At 40.2% G+C, this 25,607-nt stretch overlaps 1 protein-coding gene across 1 annotated transcript; it reads right to left on the bottom strand.

Moving 5' to 3' along the window:
* Positions 1–1,143: 1,143 nt before the first annotated feature.
* On the bottom strand, positions 1,144–24,017 carry LOC101826584 (zinc finger protein 54-like). The gene is made up of 9 exons (XM_040734074.1): positions 23,731–24,017; positions 19,683–19,919; positions 18,478–18,574; positions 14,607–14,730; positions 12,057–12,790; positions 10,140–10,230; positions 5,335–5,429; positions 3,673–3,799; positions 1,144–3,138 (listed from the first exon to the last, which is right to left on the bottom strand). Exons 2-9 carry the CDS (start codon positions 19,787–19,789, stop codon positions 1,913–1,915), a joined length of 2,601 nt encoding a protein of 866 aa, XP_040590008.1. The 5' UTR covers positions 19,790–19,919; positions 23,731–24,017; the 3' UTR covers positions 1,144–1,912.
* Positions 24,018–25,607: the final 1,590 nt, after the last annotated feature.

The raw sequence follows: 25,607 nt of genomic DNA, 5'->3' as shown, positions 1-25,607 counted from the left end.
TGCACTGCCATTCTAAAACACAGAGAAGGGAGCATAGTGAAGAAACTGGACCAATGCAAGACAAAACTCCAAACTGCGCATTTCCACATCTGATGTCAAAATGCTCTTCAGAGTTTCAACTTCCTTCAGTTTTATTGACTGCAACATAATTCTTTTTCTTGGATGGTTCCAGTCCCTGTTGGCAACTTTCCTCAGAAGATATCCCATGATTCTGGCATCTCTAACATGTTGGGGTCTCCATGGCAACCCAGGCTTCTTAACAGCTTCACACAATTACCTTCCTGGCCCTCCATTCAAGACTTTCTTCTAACCTTGAATTCAGAAATATTAGGGTTTACTGGAATTGAAACAATGCCCCTTCTTTAATTTACATCTTCACCAGCTTTCTGTATTTGATAGTTTTCTTCACTGCCTAAGGGTGGCTGTTCTGGAACTTACCCTGTAGATCAGGCTGGCATCAAACTCAGAGATCGGCCTTCCTCTGCCATCCCTGTGCTGGGATTAAAGGCATGCATCACTATAACTGGCTCTAAGCTTTCTTTAATACCTTTTCACAAGTTAGAAATTTATCTGGGTGGGATCTTGTCCTGAGGTCCCACTCCCTTTGTACCATTTATTAACCTGTTTATCTCCCTGAACACAGAATTTAACTGCATTCCTCTTGCTGCTTTTCTCAAATTGTTTTACATCCCATATTTTTTTTCTTGACCAGCTTGATTGATCTTTTATAAATACTTCATTACAGTTATTACTTACAACCACAAGACAGAGTCTATACTAGGCTTTTTTGAGATTTCTTCTGTCAATGCAATTAACCCAAACTCTCCCCTTTACTCCCAGGCAGACCCTTTGGGCAGGGCAAAAGGCAGCCATTCTTCACCAAAATATCACAAGAACAATGTCTAGGCCACATACTAACATTCTTCTCCACGTTACCACAGTCTTCCATGCTCCTACTAATACCCCATTAATCACCATTTAAAGCAGATAACTGCTTTCCTAACCAACAGCGCTCGGGCCTACCTACATTCCTTCAAACAAAAACATACTCAGGCCTCTCCCAACAACACCAAAGTCCCTGGGACCAATTTCTATTTTAAGGTTTTCCATTGCTGTCAAGAGACCCTACAACCACGGCAACTCTTACAAAGAGAAGCATTTATTAGGGATGGCTCACTTAATAGTTCAGAGGTTTAGTCCTTTATCATCATGGGGAGAAGCAAGGCAGCAGGCAGTCAGAGGTGGTACTTGAGGTGAAAGTCCTTAGATCTTGATCCAAAGGCAAAGGGAAGTGGACCCAAGACACTTCGTGGTATCTTGAGCATATATGAGAACTCAAAGACAACCTCCACAGTGACACTTCCTCCAAAGAGACAACACCTACTCCAACAAAGCCATACTGCCTAATAGTGCCACACTCTTTGTTGGCCATTTTCTTTCAAACCACTACAACCACCATGCCTGGCATTACTATGAAATTTGGGATACTGAACAAGATAAGTTTTTATTATATCTTTCCCCCAGTAGTTGGATGGTGTAGCGGTTATGAGCACTGGCTGCTCTTACAGAGAACAAGGTTTCAGTTGCCAAGACATACAGCAGCTCACAATTGCCTTTAACTCCAGCTTCAGTGGATGTGATACCCTCTTTTGGATTCCACACACAGGAAGCATACATATAATGTACAGACACACATGCAGTCCAAACACCTACACATATTTAAAAAAGATTTTCACTCAGAATTGCAGAATTTTAATTTAATACAAACTCTGATACTTTTCAAGATTTAAAACTTGAAAGGCTTTTACAAGTTTCTAATCCTTATGTTTCTTTTATGTAAACTGTTAGGATTTGTAAGCAGAGAATACAAGATAAATGCTATGTCATTTTATTTACAACAGTATTTTTCTCTTTAGTGTGAATTTTTCTGATGTGCTCTAAGACTTGAGGACTTAGTAAAAGATTCGCCACATTCCTTACATATGCAAGGTCTCTCTCGAGTATGAACTCTGTAATGTACTCTAAGAGTTGAACACTGGGTGAAGGATTTGCCACACTCTTTGCATTTGTAAGGTTTCTCTCCAGTGTGAATTTTCTCATGTATTTTAAGATATGAGTTGCTAGTAAAAAATTTGCCACATTCCTTACAGAAGTAAGGTCTCTCTTTAGGATGAACTCTTTGATGTTTTTTCAGATTTGAGTACTGGGTAAAGGATATGTCACAGGCTTTGCATTTGTAAGTTTTCTCTTTAGTATGAATTTTCTGATGTGATTGAAGAGTTGAGCACTTAGTAAAGGACTTGTCACATTCCTGACATCTGTAAGGTTTCTCTCCAGTATGAACTCTCTGATGTCTTTTAAGATGTGCGTTTTGGGTAAAGGATTTGTCACATTCCCTACATTTGTAAGGTTTCTCCCCAGTATGAGTTTTCTGATGCATTTTAAGACTTGAGTTCACATTAAAGGATTTGTCACAAACCCCACATTTGTAAGGCTTTTCTCCTGTATGAATTCTCTGATGTCTTTCAAGACTTGAGTTCACATTAAAGGATTTGCCACACACCCCACATTTGTAAGGCTTTTCTCCAGTATGAACCCTTTGATGTCTTTCAAGATTTGAGCACCAGGTAAAGGATTTGTCACAAACACTGCACTTGTAGGGTTTCTCTCTAGTATGAATTCTCTTATGTAAAGTGAAGTTTGAGGTGGTATTGAAGCATTTATCAAATTTACCAAACTGGTGTGGTTTTTTTCCTATATAAACTGCTTGATGCCAAAGATCAAATAGAGAGCTGAAATAGTCATCATATTCTCCCTGCCTGTGCTCTTTCTCCGCAGTATAGAGTCTCTGATCTTGAGTAATGTTGGAACACAAATTTACAGATTTCTCACAGTCTTTAGACAGACAAGGTTCTTCTCCAGTGTACATGCTTTCATGTCTGTCTGGGTTTGATGAGTCAACAGAGGCATCCCTGTGACTACTGCATGTGTAGTCATTAGAGTTTTCTGTAGATTCACTTGTTCTATGAAGTGCACATGTGGAGGGGTCATGAAGCACTTTGTCAAGCTCATCACACTGACAAGACTCCTTTTCAGTCTTCACATGGTGATGGACAGGATCACATTTGCAATAGTTCTCTGAAAATGAGTACAAGTCATATTAATAGGGCTTGTTCCAAAATTAAACATTTGATACATGACTGTCTCCCTAAATTCTCTTATAATATAAATCAAAAGCAAATATTCAAAATAAAGTTCACAGTAATTGACCTTTTCCTTTCACTATAATTATATGGATTCTCACAAAAGGCAGTAATAGCCTTCGAGGAAGACGAAACAAATGATTGAGGAATTTGGGAAGGAATTCAGTCATTGATTGTATTTAGAATGTTTCCATTTTTATGTTTTTTTTCCTCAGAAATTGATGGAGAATAGTTTAATTCCATCCCAGGTTCACAGTATTTGTACCTACTAATGAACAGCCATGAAGAGTATTGTTCATTTTTAGATTAGAGGCCTACTTAAAAGAATCAAAGAGGTTTATTTGTCTTTTTCAGATACCATGAAAAAGTTCTTTCCTACTACCAAACTTTGCCTTGTCTCCTCTTATTTTCATGATAGTTTAACAGAGATTTCACAACCTTTGAGTCAGTACAAGCCAAATGTTCTCACCCACAAAGACAAGGTTGTTATAATTCTCCAACATCACATTAATGTACAAAGACTGCTGAGCAGAGTCCAGGCATTCCCACTCCTCCTGGGAGAAGTCCACAGTCACATCCCTGAATGTCAACAGACCCTGAAACAAAAAATTACAGTTTGACTGGACTGAGTTCTTTTTGGAAATAAGGAGATGTAAGCAACTAGGCATGTTGATGAGTAAAGACCATTACTAAAACAATGATTTCTAACACAGTCACACTCTATAATGAGTGTTCTAACCCTGTGAAAACAAGATGACACAATATTCTTACAAGCAATATACATAAAACAAGAAACACATTTGAAGTCTGAACATGGCTGTCTGTAACAAATGCTATGTTTGTGTCATGAGCAATAAGAGTGTACATGCCTCAGAAGGAAAATATGTGATGAGGAAATACTGTGCTTTTAAATAGTGTATCTACAGATAATGCTACAATGAATCAAAGCTTTACTAAAACCCAGAAACAAAGAAACTACAAAACATAGGGAGTACCCGGGAGGACATTGGGATGGGCAATGACTTCTGGATTAGAAAGAATACCAACAGTACAGAAACTGACCCAAGTGTCAAAAGATGGGACTAAATGAAAGTACTGAGTTTCTGTGTGTCAACGGAAACAGTCAGGAGAGCATACAGACACCACCAGAATGGGAGAGAATCTGTACCAGCGACACTTTGAATAGCAGCTCATACCTAGAATTCACTGAGAATTATCCAAAGTAAATTCCAAGGGCATGAAACTGCCAATCAACAAATGGGCAAGTGAAGTGAACAAGTATCTTTCAAAGGCAGAAACAAATGGCTAGTAAATGTAGGAAAGTGTGTTCAGGATCCCTAACATGCCACAGTGGAAATGTAAACTAATGTTTTGATATACTGCCTCATTCTCGGCAGAATGGCTGTCATCAACCAATGTGACAACAAATGTTATAGGGGATGTGACAAGAAAGGAACCCTCATAAACTGTTGTTGTGTTGTGTATGTGAGTGGGGAAACAGACTAATAAACTCAAATGGAAATCAGCTTGAGAATTCTTGAAAACTTAAAGATAGAACCAAAAATGACCACAGGCTTTTCACTCCAGGGCATATACCCAGAAAGCTTCACAGCCCCACTGTAGAGATACTTATTCCCCATGTTTACTGCTGGGTATTCAGCATAGCAAAGTATTGGAATCAAACTAAACACCCATCAACAAATGTATGGATAATGAAAATGGAATAACGAATGGATAATGAAAGTGTGATACTAGTCAGCTAAAGAGAAAAATATAATAAAATGTGAAGGAAAATGTATTGATTTAGAATATGTAATATTAAGTGAGGCCATACAGTGTCAGAAATCATGTTTTCCCTCATATGCATAATCTAGCCAATGGTGTATGTTTATGGAAACAACATACACGTGGCCACAGCAGATAACAAGAAAGGTTCAATATTAGGGTTGAGAAATGACAGACTCTAGAGGTCTTCCATGGAGGGCCTTACCCTCCTGGGAGAACGGGGTGGGGGTTGGGTGGGGGTTTTATAATAAAATTAAAACAGTATCAGAAGCAGAACATCAAAGGTTTTCAATGTCTCCAAATACAACATTTCCAGAAAACACAATTGACATGACCAATGAATGACCTGGGACATATGTCCTGTAGAATCAGTGATTTCATGGTGTTTCTCTTTGTTGAATTTCTCTTTCAGGAACAATAGATGTCTGATGTCTTGCTGCCCTTTCATATAAAGGAGTTAAAAAAGAAAAGCAAAAATCAGTAAGGAAAGCTTTTAAGTAACAATGTCAAACCACATGAAAGGTCCTAAGAAACAGAATATTACCATGTATGTGGTCAGTGGTCCCAAAGCCAAGGGAGTATGGACCAAATTTAAAGCTTATGAAGAAAAATCACTGCCACCCATACATATTGTTGCACTCAGAATAATACTCTCTTAAAATTGATGGAGACCTAAGTGCAGTTGAGAAGAGTCAGGAATTAACATTGGACAATTTACTTCATGAAAGCAGCAAACACACAATAAATTTGAGGAGTATCAGAGAATTATCCATGACAACATGGGAAATAATGAATTTCATACTAAAAGAGAAAAATACAGGAGAAATGGGAAGAGAGCAAACCACTAATTCTCACACAGAAGGGGGAAAAAAGCACCCCCAATAACCCAACCTGTCATAGCACCCAAAACAAAAGGATAGGAAATAAAAGCCCTAGCAACAAAATATCTAGCCACTCCCAAAATCAATATGAGAAATCCTCAATTAAATACACAAACTCTCAAGTTAAATGAATTCAGCACATGACCCAGCTGTTCCACTCCATGGTATATGGTCAAAGGACTCTACATCCTACTCCAGGGATATGTCCTCGGCAATGTTCATCAGAGCTCTGCTCACAATAGCTATAAAGAGTAACCTATCTAAGTCTCCTTCAAGTGACAAATTGATAGTGAAAATGTGGTCCATTTACAATATGGAATATGATTCAGCTGTTAAAAAAAACCTGAAATCACGAGCTTTGTAAATAAATTGATGGATGTCGAAAAGAATATATTGAATGAGGTAACCTGAACAAGGAAGACAAACATTGTATGATGTCTCTCACAGGAAGTTCTTAGCTCCAAATCTTTCCATTTGAGTACACGACCTGGATTGACTGCAGCAACAAGAAAAGCAAAAACAGATCACGGTGGGGTGTGCAGGAGTAGCAGAGATGGGAGTAATAGGGAACAAGTGATCCGCAGGGGAAAATGGAAAAAAATGGGCAGGGATGGAGAAGGGACAGATATAAACACAGGAGGGTAAAATAACAGTAGAGATGCCTAACGTCATATGGAATCATACTATCATTCATCTACCAAAAACATGCCTATAACATGTGAGTCTATGCAAGCATATACATTTAGAATATAAATAGCAATGTCCCAACTGAGCTGATAATGCCCCACACAAGAGCCAGAGATATTTAAACAAAAGTACCAAGAGTAGCCATGAGACGCCTTTGAAGTCGTGATAACAACTTTCCAAGAGAATTGCAAACATTACAGGCTATTGCTATTGCTCATATTGGCCTCTTGGAGGTAGAAGTTGAGTACACCTACTGTTGAAGAAGCCATGCACTTCAGACACAACTTGCAGAGGACTCACGATGGAACCGATACTAACACCTCCTAACTGAGGGCAAGCTTTCATGGTAGCAGAAGGCAACATGTAACCTTCCAAAGGACAGAGCCAAGCCAGCTATGACACCGATGAGCCACAAAAATCTGCACTGTATCACAGTGCTAAGGGTGCAAGAGTGGACACACACCGTGGTGGTGACCAACGCCTTTCAGTTGGACTTACGACCCTCTCCGCAAGTGGGAAATCATGCCTGGTACTGGAAGCCTAGCCACTTTCCCTAAGTCAGTGATCCTGAAGAGGATCTGCAGCCACTTCTTTGCTAAATCAGCCTAATCCCTAACTGCATCCTAAATATTTACCCTTGTTCTCACAGATAAATGTAGTCCTCGCCCTCAAGCAAGGGGAATTATTTTAGCAACACATGGAGATTACTACAAAATACATCTTTTGCACCTAAGCCTCAGTAAGAGCCAGAGGAAAATGGTATTTGCTGTGTCTCTTAGAAATGTCAGAAACAAAACGAAAGAATGAAAGAAAGGAAGAAAGAAGGAAAGAAAGAGGAATAACATATGCCCGTGTAACGTCAAGATTTTGGATCATCTAGATGAAAAAAACAAATGATCAGAATGGCTTTATAATATTTTCTATAGTTGCTAGTACACTTAATAGGGTGTTAGAGAAAAAGCTTAATGGTTATGAATACCTGTTGATTTGCAGAGACTCAAGTTCCATTCCGGAATCTACACTGTGAATCCAACTGTCCCCAACTACAATTTCAGAATGCACATGATATAGTCATTCATGCAAGAAAAAAAAGCACACACACACACACACACATATATATGTGTAAATTTAATAAAATGAATAGAAAATAAAAATTAGGGGGGAGAGACAGGGAAGAAACAAAATAGATGCCCTGGAATGAACTTACTAAGCAGATGAAAGGCCTCTATGATGATGAATTGCTGACAGAACTGGGGAAGATGTTAACTAGAACGTGGAAAGATGTTTTACACAGATGGAAGGGGACATAACATTGAGAAATATGCAGTGTTCCTGAAAGTGGTTTATATAGCTAATTGAATGCACATGAGATTCAATTCCCTATAATATACTTAACAAAAATAGTAGAGAAACCTACCACTTACTGGGTAACAGAAGAAAATGTAATGCTCGAGTTATCCCAGTGTGATTCCAGATCAGCCCAATGCAATGGAGCAGGAGATCTAGAACTTGCCCAATAGCCATGACCACATAAATGTCACCAAAATACCACAAACATGTGTTGCAGACTACATAGCCTCTTCAAACAGAGGTACTGGGAAAAGGTTCACACAAAAACAAAATCCTCCATCCAAGACGCTCCTACCATACAATGAATCAATCACAGACCTTCATGTATGATCTGAAACAGTGAATCCTACAGAGTAACACAAAGGGGCAATACTTGATACAGCAGCAGGGACAGACAAATAGTTCTGTGTAAAATTAAAAATATCCAGGGAAATAATTAAATGACAAGCCTAAACAGCAGATTTATGTATTTATTTAGTTATCTATTTGAGCAGATACATTTATTAACTATCTTTTTATAGTACAATGGATGAAAACCCAGGATCCATAAAAAATAGAAATGATAATATAATCAATAAATAAGCCAATGAAATGGCCAATATGTACATATTAAAAAGTTCTACATTGTTGTCTTAAGACATTGTAAATTTAATATACAGAGATCTTAATTCTGCCTAGTCAGTGAACACATTCAAGTTCCTAAAACATAACAAATGCATTTCTTTCAGTAATTTCTTGAAATGTAAACAGGTAATATTTCCAAGCTCATCAAATAAAACACAAGATTACAGCTGATTTTAAAACATATTTTTGGGAATGGAGAGATGGCTCAGTGGTTAAGAGCACTGGCTGCTTTTCCAGAGGTCCTGAATTCAATTCTTAGCAACCACATGGTGGCTCACAACCATCTGTAATGAGATCTGGTGCCCTCTTCTGGCCTGCAGGTATACACACAGGCAGAACACTGTATACATAACAAACAAATCTTTAAAAATGTATTTTTTTAAACCAATAATTCATTTTACATCTAAATACACAACAAATTGACAAAGAAGGAATTCTTTTTTAAATCTGGACAGCAGTAAAGAAGACGGTCGATCATAATTAAAATAGTGACAGAAAAATCAAGACTAAAGCATCAAAATACAAAGTGATCATTCTTATCAAATGATAGAATGGTTCATTAGATAGAAAGTTCTTGTTCAACACAGGTGCATGTCACCTAAACAGAATGCAGACATCCACAGCAGACAGAAAACAGTAGAATACATAGAACATGTGAAAACTGGGGCTGGAGAGATGGCTCAGAGGTTAAGAGCACTTGCTGCTCTTCCAGAGGTCCTGAGTTCAATTCCCAAGAACTACATGGTGGCTCACAACCATCCGTCAAGATCTGGTGCCCCCTTCTGGCCTGCAGGCATACTTGCAGGTGGAATATTGTATATATAATAAATTATTCTTAAAAATAAAAAGTGAAAACTGATGTGTTAATTCACGTTCTTTTCAGACACAAGACAACCTAGAAGTTCTGTGTTGTCTAAGACTCCAAGCAATTCCTATCACCATCCTATTTGCATATTTTACAGAAAGTAATCCCCAGAGCACCAAGAAACAGTAAAGAGTCATACAATACTAAGAGGATAAAATTTAGAGGTGATCTCACAGTATATTACAATTACAGCAATGGAAACCAGATGGAATTGTTATGACCACAGACAATAAGAGATATCCATTGGAAGACAGTTTAGACTGAGTTTAAAAGTCGGCAAATATTTCCTGATTCTTATCAAAATTCTTTTGGAACGGGAGACATTAACCTAAGATTATGTGTTAGAATAACAAAGCACAAAAATTCTGAAAGTCAATAAATCTAGACGTATTTATTTTCATCCTCTTATAATCATGTTAAAATAATAGAAATGGGAACTTCTAATATTGGTATGGGGACATGATCAGTGATGTAAATGGATATGGATAGTATCACTCACATGCATACTCAAATAAAATTCTGTTTTGTATCCTAGTATCAATTTTTCTGTAGAACCGTCTCCTTTCTACATGCCTTTGCTGCATACCTATTATAGGTATGCTACATCAGGATAACGAGATTTTTCGAAGTAGAGGTTTCTAGAATTATTTCTAGTGAAACAGAATGCGGCAAAACTGATTTCCTGTCCCATTTCCACATTCATTTGAACCCCTTTCCACCCTTTCACCAATGGTTCCACCATACCTGGATCCATAGCTTCTGTCTCCTCTCTTTCCACCTTCCAGGCCCCTTTGTTCTGCTGCACAGGTGAGCAGGTCTGGGTGATCAGTGAGCCCTGCACATGAGAAAGAGATTGTTCAGGAAGCCCCTGGATTTCTCACACAGTGCTGTGCTCAGTAGATGAAGAGAAAACGAATTACCGGGTTATACAAATGATTTCCTAACTGTCGTGCAATATCAGAATGCTGAGAATATTTAGAAGTGTTCATTTTCAGTTAGTGTAACTTGAATCTCACTTCCAATCATAGCTCAGTCAAATCTCAGGGGCAAAAATGGAACTGAATGATTGGGATGAGAATATCATACACTAGTGACGTTCTGAATTTATCATGGATGCAAGATGATGGAAACTTCACCTCCCAAGGGACACACAAGAAGAAGAGAGAACATTTCATGTAGATTTTCTTTGCTCCTCTGGGGAGTTCACTTTACTCTGTGAGACTCATTCACACAAAGCTCACACACTTGCAGGTTAATGTGGCAAGAAACCCTGAGGAGGAGCAAGGGAGACTGCAAGCAAACTGTTCTCCCGCACAGGAAGCAGACTGCTGCAACTCTGCAGCACCCACTCTCTGTAGAAAGCCTTTGGGTTTTGTGAGCTGTATGCAAGCATGCCAGAGACGTCACATGCGCTAACCCTCTACAGTTTCTGACCTTGCTATTTTTAAGGTTCCACTCTAGAACAAAGATTCTAAAGGTAAACAAAAGGCGAAGCTCTATTAGACCATTTGTTTCTTTCATGATGAATCCTTTTTATGTGTACAATTTCAGAACCAGGGAAAGGATTTACCCAAATGAATACATTTTGGGGTTGGAATTTCCAATGAACAGCAACACGTGGAGTTTACATATACACGCTATATTTTTATACGGTTCCTCAGAACTTCAAGTTTTGTGACATACAGCAAAATGGGAGTATTTTGTCACATTTTTTTGTTAATTCATTTTGTGCTCATTATGACTATTTGTTGCTGTTATTGGGGCAGTTTATGCAGTCCTGACTGTCCTAAAACTAATGTAGACCAATATAGCCTCTGACTCAGAGATCTTCCTGCCTCTGTCTCCTAAATGCTGGCATTAAAGGAGTACATCGCTTGACATTATTATGAATTTTTGCATGTTGAAAAAGATAAAGGTTTTTATTGCAGCATTCTCCAAGGACAGGAGATAATGCTTAGTGGTTAAGAGCAGTGGATGCTCTTTCAGAGGATGGGGTTCAAGTCCCAACACACACAGCAGCTCACAATTTTCTGTTAATCAATCTTCAGAAGACCTGATGCCGTCTTCTGGCCTGATTTTTGCCCAGGCACAATGAAGACATGTAGTGTAGAGAAATATTTGCAGGCAGTGCCACCATACACAGGGGGAAAAAAAGCAAAACCAAAACAAAACACAAAAAAACTTCCCAGTTATTTTGCAGAGTTTAATTTTAATATAAACTCCATGATATTTTTCTAAGATTTAGATCTTCTCTAAAGGCATTCAAGTCTCTGACCTTTGTGTTTCTATTATGTATACTGTTGAGATTGGTAAGCAGAGAATTCCAGATAACTGCCATGTCACATTATTTTAAATAGTATGTTTCTCTCCAGTGTGAATTTTCTGATGTGTTCTGAGATAGGAGCACCTAGTAAGACTTGTCACATTCCTTACTACTGTAACGTCTCTCTCTCTCTCTCTCTCTCTCTCTCTCTCTCTCTCTCTCTCTCTCTCTCTCTCTCTCTCTCTCTCTCTCTCTCTATGAACCCCCAACAGTATTCTAAGATACGAGTTAGAGGTAAAGGATTTCTCACATTCCCTACATCTGCAAGGTCTCTCTCTGGTATTCATTTTCTGATATGCTCCAAGAGTTGAGTTCAGAGGAAAGGATGTGTCACTTACCTCACATTTCCCTTCAGCATGGATTCTGTAATGCCCTTTAAGACTTGACTTTTCAATAAAAGACTCTCCATTTTCTTTGCATTTGTAAGGCTTCTCTCCAGTATGCAATTTCTGATGGCTCTTAAATCCTGACAACTGGCGAAATGACTTTCCACACTCTTTGCATTTGTAAGGTTTCTCCCCAGTGTGAAGCCTTTGATGTATTTTAAGAGTTGAACGCTGGGTAAAGGATTTTTCACAAAAAGTGCACTTGTAGGGTTTCTTTCCAGTATGAATTCTCCGATGTACACTGAGGTTTGAGGCACTACTGAAGGATTTCCCACATTCCTTACACTGGTGTTGCTTCTCTCTAATACAGATTGTTTGCTGCATAAGACTGTATGCAGAGATGAAATAGTCATCATATTCTCCCCGTCCATGGTGTTTCTTTGCAGAATATAATCTCTGATCTTGAGTAATGCTAGAACACAAATTTACAGATTTCTCACAGTCTTTAGGTCTGCAAGGTTCTTCTCCAGAGTGCATGCTTTCATGTCTGTCTGGGTTTGATAAGTCAACAGAGGCATCCCTGTGACTACTGCATGTGTAGTCATTAGAGTTTTCTGTAGATTCACTTGTTCTATGAAGTGCACATGTGGAGGGGTCATGAAGCACTTTGTCAAGCTCATCACACTGACAAGACTCCTTTTCAGTCTTTACATGGTGATGGACAGGATCACATATGTAATAGTTCTCTGAAAACAAGGATAATTTAGATTAATAGGGTTTGTTCCAAGATTAAACTTTTTTTTTATTGTTTTGTTTTTCAAGACAGGGTTTCTCTGTATTGTTTTGGAGGTTGTCCTGGAAACTCTCTCTGTAGACCAGACTGGCCTCAAACTCAGAGATTCACCTGTTTCTGCCTCCCGAGTGCTGGAATTAAAGCCGTGCGTCACCAATGCCCCACTCCAAGATTAAACATTTGATAAATAACTTTCTGCCTAAGTTTTCTCTTAAGATAATTTAACCAACAACTACTTAGAATAGAGCTCGCAATAGTTAACCTCATCCTTTCACTATAATTATATGGATTTTCACAAAAATAGTGATAGCCTTCAAGTAACTTGAAACAAATAATCACTGACTGGATATATTCAGAATACATTTCCGTATTTTTAAACATTTTTTTCTCAGAAGTTTTTGAAGAAGAATATAATTCAATCCCAGGTTCAGTCTTTGTACTTACTAATGAACAGTAATGAAGACTACAGTTCAGAAGACTCAATGCCTTTTAAGATCAAAGGCTTACTGAAAAGCAAAAGGTTCCCCCTCCAAAAAAAAAATCCAATTAAGATTCTTCAAAAGTAATGGATGCAAACGCAAGGATTCTGCCAGATGTCAGAAGCTCTAGATCAGCAGTTTTCAACCTGTGGGTCGTGACCATCTAAAAAACACGTATTCTGATGATCTTAGGAACTGAGACATCACTTAGTAGCAAAATTTGGCAAGAAGTGGAACTCAGAATAATTTTATGGTTGGGGATCACTACAATGTACGCAAGTGCATTATAGGGTCGTCACATTACCAACGCTGACAACCGCTGCTCAAGACTATTTGAGGCAGGGCTATCACAAAAAGTCACTGCTTATTTCTAGCCACCATTGACATACATGCAGGTAGGCAACTAAATAATAATCCCTCTTCACATTGGGCTTATATCTCGTAAAATTATTCTAATCTATTGCCAACATACTGAAATAAAATTGCATTTTTGTACACATAGTGTCACCATAATTCAGGTGCAACAAGGCACAATGCATTCTAATATTTTCCACAGGCCACATGCATTCTGGGGCCAGGACACTACACTAATTTCAATGATGAGGAGCCCTTTCAAGTAGAATTAAAGGAAGCAAAAAACATTCTCAGCTCTGGCTTTCTCTTTCACTTGAAGTCTTCACTGTTGTCCTGCTCATTCACTAGTCCACCCTGGCTGTGGTTCTCTCTCCTCTCCACATTCCAGGGCAATCTCATTTACTTCAGACAGCTGACCAGGCCTGCCTTGCATACAATAATCCATGTGTTCTGTGAGGTAGCCCGTGACCCATGCTAGAATTTTTAGAAATACAGATATCTAACATAGTACTCTGCCCATTACATGAAGAGAATACAAAGTAGAACAACACTGGAATGATGTCCCAATTTCTATTTCCTATCAGAGTCTTTAATGCATTGAGGGAGAATTTTAAGTTTCCACATCCTTAGTTTTTCTCACAATTAAAACAATGTCGGGTGTAACGATGGACAGTAGGCTATAAGATGGGGTGGAAATACTATATGCCAGTGAGTTTCTGAATGCATTGTGGAACTAACATGAAGGGTGAAGGACTAAAATGAAAAATGCAAAAAAAAAAAAAAAAAGCAAAATCAAATACCAAGGAAAGAACTTCTTTTTACTACCACGCACTCTCTAGTCTCATGTCGTTTCCAAGACAGCCTGACAGTTCACAACCTATAAAGTAGGTATATACAAAGACTGAGTTAGGAATGTTATAAGCAAAATGTTCTCACCCAGAGAAACCAGGTTGTTGTAATTCTCCAATATCACATCAATGTACAAAGTCCTCTGAGCAGAGTCCAGGCATTCCTTCTCCTGGGAGAAGTCCACAGTCACATCTCTGAATGTTGATAGACCCTGAAACAAAAGGTAGAGCTTGATCATGTGACACTAGGCAGAGTGCTTTTTCTGGCTATAAGGAGACATAACGAAATTAGAGGTGTAAATGAGCAAAGAGAATTACTGAAAAAGATGATTTCTAATACAGTCACACTGTACAATGAATGTTCTAACTCTGAAAACAGGATGATGAGAAATTTGGCACTAGGGAAGTGTCCAGGGATCCACAAGGATGACACCTAAGAATCTAAGCAATAGTGGAGAGGCTACCTTAAATGACCTTCCCCTATGATGAGATTGATAACTACCTTAAATGCCATCACAGAGTCTTCATGCAGTAGCTGATGGAAGCAGAAGCAGAGATTCACAGCTAAACTATGAGCCAAACTCCTGGAGTCCAGTTGTAGAGAGGGAGGAGTGATGAGCAAAGGGGTCAAGACCATGCTGGGAAAACTCACTGACCTGAGCATGTGCGAGCTCATTGACCCCAGTCTGACAGCTGGGGAATCAGCATAGGACCTAACCATGCCACCTGAATGTGGGTGTCAGTTGGGAGGCCTGGCCAGTCTATGGGGCCTCTGGCAGTGGAACCAGTATTTATACCCTAGTGCATGAATGGACTTTGGGAGCCCATTTCCCATGGACGGATATTCTCTCAGCCCAGATAGATGAAGGAGGGCCTAAGCCCTGCCACAAATCTCCCATGGAAGGCCTCACCCTCTCTGGGGAGTGGGTGGAGGATGGGATGGGTGAGGGGCATGGGAGGGAGACAGAACTGGGTAATAAGATTGTTTCTAGTTTAAATAAAAATGTATTAAAGCCGGCGTTGGTGTCAAATGCCTTTAATCCCAGCACTTGGGAGGTAGAGGCAGGCAGATCTCTGTGAGTTCAAGGCCAGCCTGGTTTACAGAGTTCCAGGACAGGCTACAAAACAAAACAGAGAAACCTTGTCTTGAAAAACAAAAACACAAAACAAAAAAATTAATTAAAAAAAAGAAAAGAAAACAGGATGACATAATAGTCTCACAAGCATATCTCTGCAACAAGACAGGCATTTAAGGTTTGGACATGGTTATCTATCTGTTATGGATTCTGTGTGTGTCATGCAGGATGATAGTGTATGTGTTTCAAAAGGAAAATCCTTGATGAGAAAATGTGATTTTTAAATGCTGTACCTGAAGCTCATGCTACAATACTGGTACCAAATCAATCCTGTATGTACTTGGGCCTTACATGATTCTATTCTACCAAGTTCAGTTGGGATGTTTAAACTCTAGGTCCAAAAGCACATCATTAAATAGCAAGGAAGCAGGTGTGGAAAGCAAAATTTATGATTGCCTGGATAGTCAAAGAGTTTGGTGTTTTCCCACGGTAACATTGAATGTGACACTGGGTACTGCAAATGTTAATGCTAATATATAAGAACAAGTAGTATATAGAATTAATTTTATGATAACACTGGGCCACTTGCAAGCAGATAGAAAAATCAGCATCAGCCACAATTAGTATCATCCAAATTTTTCTGAAAATATTAAGAAGCTGACTTAGACAAACAACTTCAGACATTTTGAAGATTTCACTCACAAAGAATTATAAAAATTGAGGGAAGTCCAAAATCACATCAAACAATGTTTAAGCTGCAGCTCAGCATGCATACATAACTATATTAATTGTCGTCCATTTGGGAGTGACTTAGATTTCCTGTGAGAAAATGATTATATTAAATTCTGTTTGAATTATATTAGATTCTTATCTTTCACATTATAAAAATCTATCCAAAGGGCTGGAGAGATGGCTCAGTGATTAAGAGCACTGACTGCTTTTCCAGAGGACCCAGGTTAAATTCACACCTGTCTGTTATTCCAAGATCTGACATCATCACACAAACATACATGCAGGCAAAACGCCAATGCACAGGAAATAAAAATACATAAATGATTATGCCAGGTGATGGTGATGCACACCTTTAATCCCCAAACACTCAGGAGGCAGAGACAGACTGATCTGTGTGAGTTCAAGGCCAATCTGGTCTGCAGTGTGAGTTCCAGGACAGCTTTCAAAAGGTACAAAGAAACCTAGTCTCAAAACAAAACAAAACAACAAAAACAAAACAAAAAAAAAAAAAACAAAACCCTCATTGAAAACCAGATACACAGCAGATGGTGGTGTCGTATGCCTTTAATCTCATCCGACACTACACAGAGGAAAAAAAAAGATACACAAGAACGTAGGGAATACCCATGTATACATTAGAATGGGCAAGAATTTATTTATTAGAAAACCAACAGCATAGAAACTAACCCAAGTATCAACAGCCAAGACTACATGAAAATAAACAGATTCTGTACAACATCAGAAACAATCAGCAGATCACAGAGACACCCCACAGAATGGGACAGAATCTGAACGAGCAACACTTTGGCTAGGAGCTCATACCTAGAATTCACTGAGAATTAAAGAAATTAAATTCCAAGGAAATTAAACTGCCAGTTGCCAAATGGGCAAATGAATTAGACAGACACTTTTCAAAGACAGAAACATAAATGGCCAATGAACGCGGCAAAAAGTGTTCAGGATCCCTAAAGTTCCCCTAGAGAAATCTAAATTAAACCTACTTTGATACACTGCCTCCCCTCAGGCACCAACTAACCTAACAATAAATGTTAGCGAGGATGTGGAGAGAGAAATATGCTTATTCGCTGTTTGTGTTGTATAGAAGGGTGCAAACTAATACACTCAAATGGAAACCATTCTGAGGATTATTAAACAATTAAAGATAGAACCAATGTATGTTCCAGCTATTTGACTCCTGGCTATTTACCCAGGGAACTCCACAGCCCACTATAGAGACATTTATACTGATGTTAACTGCTGCTTATTCACGAAAGCAAAACACTAGAATCAACCTAATTGTCTACTAACAGATGAATAGATAATTAAAATGATATCCATATATAGGGAAATACCATTCATCTGAAGAGAAAAATATAATAAAAACATGCAAGAAAATGGCTGCAGTCAGAACATGTATTAGTGAGGTCATACAGTGTCAGAAAGAAATCTTATTTTCCCTCATACGCAGAAAGAATCTAGCCAATGATTATGTGTTTATAGACAGAATGTACACGTGGACACAGTAGAACATGGAGAAAAGAGAACAAGAAATGTTAAATAACCAGTGGTTGAGGTACGACTGGATATAGGCAATTAACACCAGTTATGAAGAAGAATATAAAACTACGTGTTTTTCTAGTTCTAATTCTGTTGCACATTTTTTTTTTTGGTGGTAGACAAATACATTGGATATTGTCAGGTGGTGGTGGTGGTGGTGGTGGTGGCGGCGGCAGTGGGAAGCGCACGCCTTTAATCCCAGGATTTGGGAGGCAGAGGCATGCAAATCTCCGTGAGTTTGAGACCAGTCTGGTCTACAAGAGCTAGTTCCAGGACAGCCTCCAAAGCCGCAGAGAAACCCTGTCTCAAAAACAAAAACAAACAACAACAACAACAAATTGGAATATCAAAACTATAAATTTCCATGTGAGGCTCCAGAGCTTCTGTTCCCAATGACTAACTGTATAACAGTACATTGAGTTGTATACGCTATGGTCTGGTAAATTTCAGCATGTCACATTTTGACTGTTTGTATGTTTGTAACATTTTTAATGAGAAAGTTAAAAAAAAAGTCAGAAGCAGAAAATGAAAGACTTCTAATATCTCAAACTATAATATAACACTTCCATAAATAAAGGAGACATGATCACTGACCTGGGACAAGCTTACTGAAGAATCGGCCATTTCCTTCTGTTTCTCTTCTATGAGTTTCTCTTTCAGAAACACAGAATAGATGGCTTGCTGCCCTTTACTATTAAGGAGTCAAAAAGAAAAAGAAATGTCAAACCAAATGAAAACACACAAGAAACAATATCATGACACAACGGCCAGGAGAGCATGGGAAGAAAATTACCATATTGTTGAAGAAAAATCCTATCTAAAAATTGATGGGAGACATGAATGCATTTTAAAAGTCATGAATTAATCAAACTGATTTCACTAAAGCAGCACTGCAGATAATAAGTTAGAGACAAAACATACACAGAGAGTTAGAGGAATCATCCACGAGAACATGGGAAATAACAAATTTCACAGGAAGAGTAGATAAATATAGAAGAACTGTGAAGTAATCATCTATGAGCAGGACAGCAAACCATTAGTACTCACAGAGAAGGAAGAGGGATTACTATGAATAATTCAACCAGCAACATCACCATCAAAAAAAAAAAGCATGTGGAATAAAAACTTTATGAACAAAAGAATTCAGGCACTCTGGAAAGGAAAATGGAGAATCCTGAAGTAAATATGCAAATTCTCAAGTTACATTAATTCGGCACGTTGGCCCAGCTGTTCCATTCCTTGGCAAATTCTCAAAGGACTCAACATCTTACTGCAGAGACACTTGCTCAGCCACGGACATTGCTGCTATATTCACAATACCTACAAAATGGAAAAAACCTAAATATCCTTTACCCAACAAATGGGCAGTGTGAGAGTGTGGTACAAACATACATTACGGAATACTATTCAGCTGTAAAAACAAAACAAAACAAAACCAAAAAAAAACGGAAATCACGAGCTTTGCCAAGTAAATGGATGGATGCCGATAAGAACAAATTGAGCGAGGTAACCCAGACCCAGAGAGACAGACATTGCATGATCTCTCTCATAGGAAGGTCCTAGCTCCAAATCTTCAGATGTGAGTACACGACTTGGAGTGACTGCAGTAACAAGAAAAGAAACAAGAGAGCACTGTGGTGTGTGGGGAAGGAATAGGCATGGCAGTAACAGGGAATAAGTGGTCTAAAGGGAAACATTAAACTATGGGGAAGGGACAGATACAAACAGAGACAAAGGAGGGTAAAAGAACAGTAAGGATGTCTAAAATATCGTAAGGAGTCTTACTATTGTCCACCTACCAAAAAAATGCATATACGTTTAGGATGAAAATGAAAACTGCATCTGGGCTGATGATGCTCCTCACAAGAGCCATGGATTTTCTAACAAAGCAACCAACGTCGGGCATGAGAGGCCTGCTTTGAAGTTGTTGGTCACCGCTGTCCAAGATACACCTAAATCATTGTAGGCTATTGCTGTTGTCCATGTTTGCCTCAGAGAGGTAGAAGGTGAGTCCCTATTGTTGAAGAAGCCATGCCCTTTGTGCAAAAAACAAAAACAAAAACAAAAAAAACGCAGAAGACTTGAGATGGATATGACCTTTTAGCCTCCTCCCTGGGGACTAGCTTTCATGGTATCAGAAAGTAACATGCAATTCTCCAAAGGAGGGAGCTAGCCAACAGTCCTACCAGATATGACACCTATGAATCACAACAGTGATCTACACTGCATGATAGTCCTAAGGGTGCAAGAGTGTCACACCTTGGTGGTGACCAACAGCTTCTAATTGGATTAAGACCTTTGCAACAAGAGGGAGAACATACCTGGTACTGGAAAGCTAGCCAGTTTCCCTAAGTCAAGGATATTGGAAGGGGATAGACAGCTACTGCTTTACTAAATCAGCCTAATCCCTAGCTGCATTCTAAATATTTACCCCTATTCTCACAGATGAATGTAGTCCTCACCCTTTATCAGGGAAAGTTATTTTAGCAACACATGGAGATTATCACAGAAAAGCACAATCAGTCAAAATGTAGACTTGTGATGCTCCATCCCCACTGACACACAAACAACACAACTCCTTCACCTCAGCTCAGGGATCACTGAGAAAGGGGCAGGAATAGTGTAGGAGCCAGAGGAACAGGATGCTTGCTGCAAGATTGTGTCTCCTAGCAATGTCAGAGAAGCTACGTGCATGAAATCTTACAAACATGGCTGACTAAACATGAGCTCAACAAGGATAACACCAAGAGACGTGATAACATGGAAGAGAGAAAGCTCATTAGGCCTAATTCCTGGTCAAACCCTAATGAATTCTGAAAGCTGGAGAAATAGTCTTCCCCGGAGAAGAGCACACCATATGGTAACACAAATTCTAATTGGTCTTAATAATAAAAACCCCCAGTCAGACAAAGGTTAATGCTGAAAGATCAGAGAAGCAGAGCAGCCAGACACTAGCTCTTACGTCTACCGAACCCTCAGACCAAATGGGCAATTCTGCCCCAATGAATCCTCAGACTGAATGCTGTGAATGAGCTCCTGTCTCCTCCCACCTTACATTCTTCTCTCTGCCCAGCCTTATCATTCCCATCTCCACCTCCCTGGCATTGGGAATAAAGCAGTGTGACTCCCGAGTACTGGGATTAAAGGTGTGAGCCACCACCACCCTGTTCTGTTTCTCTTTCGGACAGGATCAAACTCAAGTAGCCAAGGGTGGCCTTGAACCTGGGCTACATGAGTTTGATCCACATACATACATACATACATACATACATACATACATACATACATACGTGTGTGTGGTGTGTGTGTGTATGTATATACGTATATACATATATGTATACCTGATTTTTTGAGACAGAGTTTCTCTGTATGGCCGGCCCTGACTGTTCTGGAACTCACTCTCTAGACCAGGCTGGTCTCCAACTCAGAGATCCTCCTGACACCTTCCCGCAAGTGCTGGGATTGAAGGCATGCACCACCACCACCCAGTTTATTTCCCTCTGTTGGCATTATTTTCAGGAATGGAGAAAAAAAAAAAACTAAAACGTAGAAAATGTGCTAGAATACCAAAGCTCAAAAATTCTAAATACAATAAATACACCTAGAGACATTATTTTCACTATTTTGTCATTTATTAAAATCTGACATGAGAACAATTAATATATGATGACATGTGAATGACAGCAGCACTTGTATGCATAGTGGAATTCAATTTTATTTTCCTCCCAGTGTCAATTCTGACTTAGGACCTCTTCTCATACCTATAATTAGGTAATCGTGAGGAGACCTTTCTCAGTGCAAGTCTCCAGAATTCTTTCTAGTGAAACAAAACACAGTATGGCAAAACTGATTTCCTGTTCTACTTCCACATCACCTGACCCCTTCCTCTCCTTCGCCAACCCCTCCCCCACACCTGCATCCTTAGCTTCCGTCTCCTCTCTCCTTCCAGGCCCCTTTGTTCTGCTGCACAGGTGAGCAGGTCAGGGTGATCAGTGAGCCCTGCACATGAGAAAGAGATTGTTCAGGAAGCTCCTGGATTTCTCACACAGTAGATGAAAAAACTAAATACAGGATTATACTCTCTTGCACTGTCAGAATACTGAAAACAGTTAGAAAGCATTTTTACTTTTCGTAACTTGAATCCCACTTCCAATCACAGCTCAGTCAAAACTCAGGGGCAGAAATGGAACTGAATGATTGGGATGAGAATATCACATACTACTGAGGTTCTGAATTCATCACAGGCCCAAGATGATGGAAACCTCACACCTGTCAAAGGGACACACACAAAGAAGAGAGAACTTTTCTTGAAGTCGTTCCCTATTCCTTGGAGGATTTCACTCTAGTCTGTGGGATGTAACACTGGCTCACACAAAGCTCACACACTTGTAGAGCTTTGTGTGAGCCAGGAGCAAGGGAGACTGCTAGGAAACAATTCTTAGCCACAGAAACCATGCGGCTGCAACTCTGCAACATCCACTCTCTGTACAAAGCCCTCAGGGCAGGGTCCAGGCATTGCCCCTCCTCCTGGGAGAAGTCCACACTGGTTGTCAACAGATCATAAAATAAACAACAGTTTGGACATTCACACCTTTAATTCTAGCCCTCAGGAGACAAGTGGGTGGAACTCTCATAGTTCCAGTCCAACCTGTTCTACTTGGTGACTTTTTGGCCAGGCAGAGCAACACAGAGTTCAGGTCTCAAACAAAGCAAACACAACGACCCCCTCCCCCCTCCCCCCACCTCCCCCCTCGCCACAAAAAAAAACCAAGGAAAGAAAAGACTAATCTAGACATTTATCTGATGTAGATGGTTTTTCAATTTCATCTGTATCTTTTTTTTTTTCTTTTTCCTTTTGGGTTTTTTTTTTTTTTTCAAGACAGGGTTTCTCTGTGTAGCCCTTGGTATCCGGAAACTTCCCCTCTAGACCAGGCTGGCATCGAACTCAGAGATCCACCTGCCTCTGCCTCTCTAATGATGGTACTCAACACCTGTGCCACCACCACCTGGTTAATAATGTCTTTTCTAACTGTGAAAATACTGTGATCTGATACCATGAAAGCCTGTGCTTTCCAGACTCTAAGTAGCAACACTAAGAACTCAGCACAAGATGACATTGTTTTTCCTTTCTTTCTTTTTTCATTTTTGTTCTTTGAGAGGGTCTCACCATGTAGTTATGGATGTCCTGCAACTCACTACATACACCAGGCTGGTCTCGAAATTATTGACATAAGCCTGCCTCTGCCTCTTGAGTGTTCGTATTCAAGGCTTGTGCCACGGAGCTTGGCAAAGACACTTTTCAGACTGCTGTATTTACATCAAAGTGCATGATCGAAGATGAAAAATTAATGATGGATTAAACATTTGCTTTTAAATGTTAATATTTACAACCATACCTGTGGAGCTCGAAACAAAAATGTTTTCAGATTCAATCAAATTTGCAAGTATTCATTTGAGGACTATTATCTAAAAGGTCTCTGGGAATGCCAAGTCCCCAGGTCCATATGCCACTGTCTTGAATAGGTAAGTGGCTTAAGAGGGAAGTTAGCACGCTCAATGCGAATTTCAAGAGCTCTTTGCTATCCATCGTAGCAAAGAGAACCGTGTTTGCAAACATCAAGACATGAATTCCAATATTCTACTACATTGCTTTTATGATAATATTTTGGCAGTGAAGATCGATGAAAAAAAAGTATCAGGGTTAGTTCAGATCACATGAGCTAAAAATGTACCAAGGGAAGACACCCACATCAGAATTTGGGAGCCGGCTTCCAGATCAGCAGCAGAGAAACCGCTCGTACCCCCTGTCCCCTCCCTCCCGGGTCCCAGCCCCGCGGCTCCTCTGACCTGGGAGGTTCCAGGGCCGCCGGGCTGCGGTTCCCGCCACTGCGCTGCTGCTGACGCTGACTTTCCCAGGCCGCCCGCCCCGCGCGGACACTGCGGCTCCGGAGTCTCCAGGTCCCCGCGGCGCCCGCCGCGTCCCCCGCACCCGGGTCTGCAGCGCGCGGCTCCCACCGTGCAGGCCCCCGGGCAACGACAGGGAACGGACACTTGTCACTGCTGGATGCGGCTCCTCAGTCCACTTCCCTGTCCTCATTCACGAGACTTTCCCGCTTCCGCTCACGTCACTCCCCAAACCCATCCAACTCTGCACCCTTCATCTACACCCACCTAAGGTCCAACCTCCTCCATGCACTGCTTCCGGTTTCGTGTCCCCGCCCCCACGGCCCCGCCCCTCCCACTCGGTCTCCCCCGCCTTCCCCAGGGCTGCTGCTGTCAGGCTGCCCTGGACCGGCTCTGCACAGACTCCACACACGCTTGCTGCAGCCTAGACCAGAGCTGCATCCGGGAGGACGCTGCACCCCGGGGTCTGACCTTCTTATCCTGAGTTTTGACCAATTCGTGTTGAAATTGTTCAGTCTAACACTTCATTTTGGGTTTCCAGCTCCTGACCTATAAACTCATACAGAAAAAGACAGCAACCACCCGAAATCCAGATGTTCAGCTTCCATACCAAAAACGCAAACTAAGATGAAATATCGCTGCCAAAAAAAAAAGTATCACCATTTCCATAGCTGTGTCCCCTAAGGAGATCAAAGGGGATGAAACATGAGAAGCAGAACACCCCCCCACACACACACCCCCCTTATGGAACTATTTTCAATGAGATCAAAGTACCTAAAGAGGAAGCAAGCCCCCGACATCAATTAAAGAGGACGGGAGCAAAGTGATGGAAGGACAAGAAATGAGGGCAATTCCGGCTGTGAGTACTGAATGCAATAAGGAGTTAGAAAATTCAAACTGAAGTGAAAGAAGTGGAAAGAACACGATAAGCGTAATAGTAAATCCACGAAAAGTCTCACCACCAGAATAGATCAAGTAGAAGACAGAAGATGGGTGCTCGGAGACAAGGTAAGAGGGTCTGCATCACTCAGTCAAATAAGGGCACTAAAAAAGAGAAAAGATGCTCCAGGCAAGGAGCACTAGTAAAATGTGACAGTGAAATCCCAGCTACATCGTCTACACTGATGGATATCATTCTAAAGCTTGACACAGTAACTGTCCCTCCCCATGGAGAGTCTTCCTGGGAAGCTGGATGACCATGTCCTTCATGATGCAAACGAAGCTAAAAAGCCATCTTTATCCCATCTCCACTATTAACAGTCGAATAGCTGGCATTCCATGACAAGCAACGTCATCAACTTTGCGTGGGCAAGACATTTCATGAACTCTGGTCTTTCGAAGCAGGGTTTCTCTGTATTGTTTTGGAGGCTGTCCTGGAACACGCTCGGTAGACCAGGCTGATCTCGAACTCACAGAGATACGACTACTTCTGCCTCCCGAGTACTGGGATTAAAGGCATGCACCACCAACACCTGGCTGCCAAACTCTTTTTATGAGGCTTCAATAACATTGATACCCAAGCCACACAAAGACACAACTAAGAAAGAGAACTTCAGACCAATTTCCCTCATTAACATTGATGCAAAAATACTCAATAAAATACTAGCATATCAAATCCAAGAACACATCAGAAAAACCATTCACCATGATCACATAGGCTTCATCCCAGAGATGCAGGGATGGCTCAACATACGAATAGCCATCAAAGTAATCCACCATATAAAAAATCTGAAAAAGAAAAACCACATGATTTTCACACTAGTTGCTGAAAAAGCCTTTGACAAAATCCAACACCCCTTCATGATAAACGCCTTGGAGTT

This window comes from Mesocricetus auratus, unplaced genomic scaffold (assembly GCF_017639785.1).
Source record: "Mesocricetus auratus isolate SY011 unplaced genomic scaffold, BCM_Maur_2.0 Super-Scaffold_100037, whole genome shotgun sequence".
NCBI lineage: Eukaryota > Metazoa > Chordata > Mammalia > Rodentia > Cricetidae > Mesocricetus > Mesocricetus auratus.
The sequence above is the reverse complement of the archived record's forward strand: the minus strand, read 5'-3'. Positions and strand labels throughout refer to the sequence as shown.